Source organism: Scleropages formosus, chromosome 14 (genome assembly GCF_900964775.1).
Source record: "Scleropages formosus chromosome 14, fSclFor1.1, whole genome shotgun sequence".
In the NCBI taxonomy this organism is placed as follows: domain Eukaryota; kingdom Metazoa; phylum Chordata; class Actinopteri; order Osteoglossiformes; family Osteoglossidae; genus Scleropages; species Scleropages formosus.
Window position 1 is genome coordinate 12,329,858 of NC_041819.1, and position 7,835 is coordinate 12,337,692.

Here is a 7,835-nt window from a genome sequence, read left to right on the forward strand (position 1 = left end):
ACTTACTATGGATTTGTGGAGATCAATTTACAAAAGTGTAGACATTTTGAAATTTACCCTGGGCTGTGTATTATACAACTTGAAGAAAGGGTACATTAGCAGTATTCCACAGATGGCACATGAAGTAATGATTTAACATCTCTTGACATATACCCTGCTTTCCGTTGGGTACTACTGCCTATCCCTGTGAGTAACAACTAAATAGGGAACCTTAACATTTTCCATGAGTTCGTAACTATGAAAATATGCCCCACATGATAAATGCTACCTGAAAAAGCAATGAAAACATCTACATATCTCACCTCCAGTGCACCAATTTTATCATAAGAGGCATCCATGTTGACTGTATTACTTGGATTTACTGTATTATCGCTATAGCTGCAGGAATGCCAGCTACTCCTGTCACCTGTAAATTAGAGGTAAAGAGTTGGTATTGGTGTACTGCTTCCCAGGCCAAAGGCAAAAAACGCCACTGGAGAATGCCTCACATGATGGGTGGTGTCTGGAGACTTCAATTTTGACATAATTGCATTTCCAGTTCACATCTTACTCTCAACGAGACTAACATACATCTGAGTAACGCCGAATTTTTAAGGGACACAAGTGTGTTTTCTCATAATGAAGACAGCATAACGAGTCAAAGTAAGACAATACACTACCTCCACAGGAGCTCACAAATTTTATATTAAACGGAATGTTCGAATGACTGCGGTGATAAAGTGTCCAACATATTTCGATAGTGTAATCAGTCGTACCGGATATGGAGTACACCGCACAAATAATGAAAGCTAAATATTCCTTTAAGGTTACAGCAAGTCAAAGAATGCTCTTTGTTGTATTTAAAAGGTACCAAAACATTTACCTTTATCATTACTCCTACAAACAATCACAATGACAAGATACGTAAACTTTTTCTCCCCAGTCCTTTCATCACATCTACTTCAGACTACCTGTAAAAGAGCACAACGAACACACGCATACTGGAGTACCTGGATAAAAGTATTAAACAGGGTTTCTTTCTTTCCTGCTGTGCACATCTGTGGAACAGTGCTAGTATATCCTTTCAGTCTATCATATATCACAAACAACTGAAGACCAGTCATTTTGATGTTCCCCAACATGTAAATGTATGGGATGCATAAACCTGTTTACTGACAAAGGGATACATAGGCTGCAAAACGTCATGTCTTAGAAAACAGGAGAAAGGCAACAGTAACCACAACATTGCATAATTAAAAAAAAGTTTTGATTAACGCTTTCACATATTTGCAAAGTCCCGTGACGCAGATGACACCCTGCATACTCTTAAATCACATATGCGAAGGGCAATCTGTCATCAGGCACGGCACCTTACAGGCATGTGAACTGCGTAAGGACTGAGTGGTTCATCTGTTTCCAACCCTGCCCATGTTGCCAGGTTAACGCCCCCATTGCACCCCTATGCCATGCTCAGAAGCCACAGCGAAGCCTTATGGGTGGTGTAAATGATCTTTGGAGAACACACCCATTCCACACACTCAAATGAAAGCACCCACCAGATTCATTCATTACTTTGTTTTCGGCTGCCTTGACAGCACACGACAGGTTCTTTAAATTCAAGAGTTCAAAAAAAAATAACGCTAAAAATTTATGTTCTTCAGCTTTTTTCCAGTCTTCCTGCATTACAGAAAGCTGGCCTACGGATCAGTGCCAGCATGGATCAGAAATCCATTAATCTGACAGTCAGTGAGCCACTACTGTTTGCGGGTGCTATGGAAACACAAGCTAAGCACAGAAGTGCAAGTGAAGAGCAATCTCCAAAGGGGCAATAATTAAAAAGAAACCGCATCCAATGAAAGAGTAATATTTCCCAGGTTTCCACCAACACACAGGGTGATGCACCAGGCCATTTTTCACATAATGCAACCTACACTGAAATAATTCTTTTGAGCAAAGCAGAGGGGCAGGGGGAATGCAGCAATCATGCCAGTGTCCCAAAGAAGTAAACAGGATTCTGCTATCTTAATCAGACAGTCCCAGGGGATTATTAACATGTTTTCTGAACCTTCTGAACAGCAGTTTCATTATGGACAAGGCCAAGAGTCAGGATGGTTTTGGAGCTTTTGAAACAATGAAGAAATGTGCATTTACCCTCAAAGCAGCTATCAAAATATACTTTAAGCAGAAGGAAACACTTCAACTTTACAGGTTAATGCAAGATGCCAGTCACTGAAATACACTAAAACTATTAAATAAGCAAATTACATACATTCAAAAAATTTATATAAAAACAGTTAATATTACTATAACATCAGTTGAAAGGGTAACTCCACCAAAAACTGTCGTGAGATGTGGTGCTTTTTTCACTCGCAAAATGACCCAACTCTGAATTAAGCCGCTCAGATGGGGGACACTGCATACACCTGACAACAGTTTATGGAACTCTAGAAGTGAAATTTGGCTGAAGTTCAGACCAGTAAGTGGGCAGGCAGAGAAGTAAAGAACATTTAGATAAGTGTGTGAGACTTTTTGCTTAAAACATCATTCTGAGATGACTTTAAAAGGGAATATGCTGCAGGATTACCTCTCGTCAGCATATGACTGGTTTCAGCCAAAAGCAGCCAAAGAACTCATTTCTCTATGAATTTAACTACTTTAAACCCTGTCTGGTCACTTAGTGTCAGAACTACTGTCTAAGGTTAAATGTTTACAGGTGGTAAAACTCCACAGTATACTTCCAAGGAGTCTTTTCCTAATACTGCCAGGTAAGTGTCTCATTTCCCAAAACTTGACCATTCTCATACACCACTGACCGTTCAACTGTTTACAGGCCAAGCAAACCACATAGAAAGCATTGGGTGGAGTCACCCTGTGAATTCACCTGTTTAGTAGTCACTGAGCGCTGTGCAGCAGAGCGGTGTGTGTGAGCACACTCGGTGTGGCGTATAACTTACTCAGCTCTGGCTCCTTGCATCAGGAGGACTTTTATGCACTCAATGCTGCCAGCCCGGGCTGCCTTGTGGATAGGAGTCTCACCGACATAGTCCTGCAGAAAGATGATGAGAGCATCAGGATGACCAGCCCGGCAAGGGCTGGGTACCACCTACACCGGTTTGTCTCAGTGGCAACCACAATCCATCCTCATGACAGCAGCATGACAACAATGAGTGTGCATCCCCTCCGCTGTTGACTCTGCATTAGGTTTTGCTTCCTTCAGGGAAAGAGACAGACATGGCTAAGCCTATAAAGGGATCACGGTGCAAGACTGATGCCGTTTGTTATGCAATGTGGCCTGTAATCGTCTGCCGGATGATCTACACTCACTGGGGCAGCTGCTGTGTTTATCAGAGCAGCCGTTCATACCTGCTCCCTGCAGCAGGAGCCAGCCGGACTCAAGCAACAAAAAGTAAAAGCAAAAACCATACAAATGTGCAGGGTTCAAGAGGAACATAACTTTGAAACCCCACTTTTCATCTGTTCATCTGAAACAGCAGAGTGAAGGCTGGGTCGCATAACCACAGATACAGTGTGAGCTATGCTACCCATGGACTGCAACTGTGCTGGGGATAGCTCTGATAATAAATCTGTAGGTACTTTCCAGGTGCACAGAGACTATCTGCGAGTGGCACTTCAACTCTGTCTGCCTTGAATATTTAACACACAAGTGCAATTCAGACAAAGTTCACCTTGTCTGCATGTCAGCTCAGAAAAGCACCCCACAGTCTCCCTCCAGCCATGAGCAGTCAAGAAAGAGCACCTGACCCTACAGACTGATGGCATCTCTAGCACAGTGTAGCGTAAAAGCCTGGATGATCCAGTATAATTGGATTTTCTTCTAGTGGTATTGTTTAGGAGTTCAGCTGGAGATACTTCTCTGCATAATCATGACCATGTAACTGCTCATTTGGGCATAAAGCATCAGCGAAAAGTGTGAGCCCACATGCTGGAAACGAGTTTTTGTTCATAAAGCATTACATTAACAAGTTTGATCAGGAAATGAGCTGACGTTTTCTTTGCTCTTCTGTAGCAGGACACTAGTGAGCTGCTTTGCTTTCACTCTTCTGTCCAGTTCATACCATACAAGCATTGCTCAAGTATACTGAAATTTTTGACTAGTCTGTTACACTTCAAGCACTGCGCCCTTCATATATATATGTTCTTCAGTCAAATGCTTTATTTTTAAATTCTACAAGCAAGCCATATTAATCTGAAATGAATCCCAAAAAGCAGGCAGAAGCAAGTCCTTGGTTACCAGAAGTGCTCATCTGAACCTAGTTTTCAGGGTGTCATGGTGGGATTGCCTAGGAATATTTTGTACATGAAGAGTGAAGTGTGGCTGCAGGAACACAAACCTGTCTGTTGACGTCGGCCCCGGCTTGCAGCAGCCACAGCAGGCACTCAGGGTGACCTCCAAAGGCAGCGATGTGGGTGGGAGTCTGGGCAAACCTCGTTGTCACGGCATTCACGCCACTGCCCACCTGCACCAGACGCATCACACACTCCAGCTTGAGGAGGATGAAAAAAAGAAAAAAAGGTGTCAAGAGGTAACAAATCCAGCCCCTGCCCCAAAAAAAAAACCACACAGTCAAAACCTGCAAGTTACAAACCGCTCAATACTACTACAGGCAGCAGTTTCATAAGACAATAGACTGACCTAAATATCCGGCTCATTCCACATGCACACAAACTGACAGCTGAGGCTTTCAAAGTGAGCAAAACAATGAGGCAATAAACCAAAGATGACCAACTGCAATGTGCATTTACACTTATTCATTTAGCTGACACTTTTCCCCAATGCAACTTACAATGTTAAATCTACCTACACTTCAGGGTATGTACCTTGCTGAAAGATACTACAGCCAGAGGTGAGATTTGAACCTGAGACCTTTGGATCCAAAGACAGCAGCTCTAACCACTACGCTACATGCAGCAACAAAACCCTCCTTCTGCAGTAACTTCATAAAAGAAATCGCTGAATGCCTCGAGCAACCAGCACACCTAACATCTGCAAAATATTTCACAGAACAGTCACTCTTCTGTGGAACATGTTCAAACAACCCTGCTGCAGGAAAAACAGCAGTGTGTGTTGCATTGCAGCAATGTTTTCCTGGCAGATACATTGGTATGTTACACCAATATTTAGAGTTAGGAGGAAGCAGCTTTAATTACATTAGATACAATCGTTTTCCTAATAATTTCAAGTCAAATTTGAGAACTCTCGTTTTTGTTTAATTTCAGTAACCTTAAACGGCACTTAGACTTAAAACTATTTATTTGTATTCATTACATTTAAAAAAATGTATCCAGTTTAAGTTCTTCTACTCGTTATACTTTGTTTTCAGACTGCTGGGCTTGACACCATGCTGTAGCATCCTTGAAAAACAGGATGAAGCAGCAAAAGAACAAACAGCAGAAGAATGAAAAGCAAAGGTTGCGAAAATCTCAGCAATATAAATGATTGATTTAGTCAGCCACAACGCTGGTAACTCATTTAAACTGACAAAGCAAAAATAAGATGAGGCGAGACCCACAGGGCCTCTAGTCCACTACACACTTTTATCTTTTTCTGGTTCAAGCTAAACATAAGAATGGGATAAAACACAAACTGCTCACAGTTTTGGGACCATGTCACATCACATACAACTTGTGCATTACAAATTGTATTTCTCTGAGAAAAGCATCTGCTAAATGAATAAATGTAAAGCACAAACAAGTAATTAACTTGAGTATTTCTTAAAGTTGCAGAAACAAAGCTGAAAAGGGGGAGAAAAAAGTCTAAAAGTACTCCTCGTCCGCTAAAGGGCAACTTCCATGCCGAGTTGTGCAGCACATTGGGCCAGCAGGTGGCACAGCGGTTAGAGCTGCCACTACTGTACTACTCTTGATTGAGATACTTACCCTGAATTTAGAGCACAAAAAACACCACATCAAATGGATAAACCACCGTAAGTATTTTATAATGTAGCATGCTAAGCAACCTTCCTCGAAAGGTGTCCGGTAAAGCGACACCAAGCCCACCTCACCTCCAACACCACGACCATGGCAGCATCTCCCATTTTGCTTTCTTTTCATTTTTCTTCCTTCTCTGACCCCATACCAAGCAAACTTTACTTCTCAAAACCAAAATGTACACTTTTGCCACCAAAAAAAGTAATAATTCTGTCAGCACCAAAAATCCCTGAGGTAATTATGGTTACCTCCAATTACACACACTACCTGCTTTCAAAGGTCAGGAATTATGAACAGGAAGTAATTTGTTTGCTTCCAGGGGGAACGACAGGGCTTAATAAAGCTCGTCAACAGCACATGTATTAAAAAGCTACTCCACACACCGCACCTCACAGTCACGGCGTAAGCGCGCAATCGCCATAGTCAAACACCATTTCTTCCTTTCAGTCTCTTCGACCGTTTGTTTTTTTTTCCTCTTCTCCTCTCTCCACACTTTGCTGCGGTTTTGGCGCGTAACACGCGATTGGCCACCTTTCAGCCAATGAAGAGGTCGCCACGCTCACGTAGCGCTCATGTGGGACACGCCCATCCACTGTGATTACTACCTACCCTTGTACATCCAGAACGAGCCGTTTTTTTTTTTCTTTTTTTTTTTTTTGCTGTTTGTAATATTAGCGAGGCTACGAAAGAAATCATATTACCAAGTCTCCCTGTGATCACAGTGAAAAGTACCACCTACGGAATCACTTAAGTACTGGAATAGCATTTTATATTTCCATTTCTAATTTAGGAGGCGGCCGACGGCGTAAAAGTCGTTAGCCTTAGGGGGAAAAAAGTATTTCTAAATAAACAATAAATACGTTTTATATTGTGAACCTAGTTTCACGATATTTAAATCCACTTTGCTCCAACTAAGCGGTAACTAATCTCAGGGATCGGGACATTAGCTAATTCACTTGGTCAAGCAAGCTCCGACAACGGTCACAACCTGGTAACCAGGTCCCAGGTGGTTAAACATTAGCGACCGTTCGACACGGACCGACGAAGCGCATGATTTCAAACAGACCAGCCGTTTCGTCTTCCTCCTGTATCCGCTTAAAACACTACCGAGTATTATTTGACGACTTCCAGTCTCTTAATTTTTAATGGCGTCTTGAAAAGCCAGCTCGCTATTCAGACACAGCAGCTGAGCTGTTTTTTTTTCCCCCGCGCACAACAGTATAATCATGCAGTGATCATCGTGATGTCCGACAAAGGTTATTTATTATCGACGTCGTCAGCGTGTCGCTACCTTCCCGAAATGAGCCGCCCAGTGAATTGGAGTCCAGCCGTAGAAAGAGTCCTCAGTGTCGAGGTCCGCCTGGTTCGTGGTGCGCTGGAGCAAGGAGCACAAGGCGACGACGTCCCCGTCTCTGCACGCCCGGTGAAGAGGAAAACGGACATTGAGCACCTCCTCACTCGAGAATCCCGACTCGATCATGTTCACAGACATAATGCCGCAGTCGTATCAAAATTATTGTAGAGAAAGTAGAAACGCTTGATATCGAAACAATACAAAAACACACGTATTTCTTTCTGTGCGCCAACAATGCGCTGGCCAAGACGCACGAACGCACACCACGCTACCAGCAGACAAAACAGCAGCCGCACACAATGGCCCGTAGTGAACCGCGCACCGAGCCTTAGCTAAGGAGTGCGACTCGAGAAGCTAAAGGGAAATCCCGAACTGGAGTGGCCCGCACTGAAGCTAACTGACGGACTGGATTCATTCGCGCAAAATGTACATCCTGGACTGGATTCAGCGCAGACGGTATATCCTGAATTGGGCTAAAACGCGCTGAAGGTAAATCATGGACTGGATTTTACATCAAGCCGCTCCTTCGCTCAGGACTGAAACTTGTGAAACG

At 43.0% G+C, this 7,835-nt stretch overlaps 1 protein-coding gene across 1 annotated transcript in view; it reads right to left on the minus strand.

Moving 5' to 3' along the window:
- The window catches only part of ankrd10a (ankyrin repeat domain 10a), a 32,442-nt gene extending 24,824 nt beyond the window's left edge, over window positions 1-7,618 (minus strand). Inside the window, exons 1-3 of the mRNA XM_018728505.2 lie at window positions 7,220-7,618; window positions 4,332-4,484; window positions 2,934-3,025 (exon numbers count right to left, since the gene is read on the minus strand). Coding sequence (XP_018584021.1) covers window positions 2,934-3,025; window positions 4,332-4,484; window positions 7,220-7,420 — 446 coding nt within the window. The 5' untranslated portion in view covers window positions 7,421-7,618. The remainder of the gene's footprint in view (window positions 1-2,933; window positions 3,026-4,331; window positions 4,485-7,219) is intronic.
- Between the last annotated feature and the right edge of the window lie 217 nt (window positions 7,619-7,835).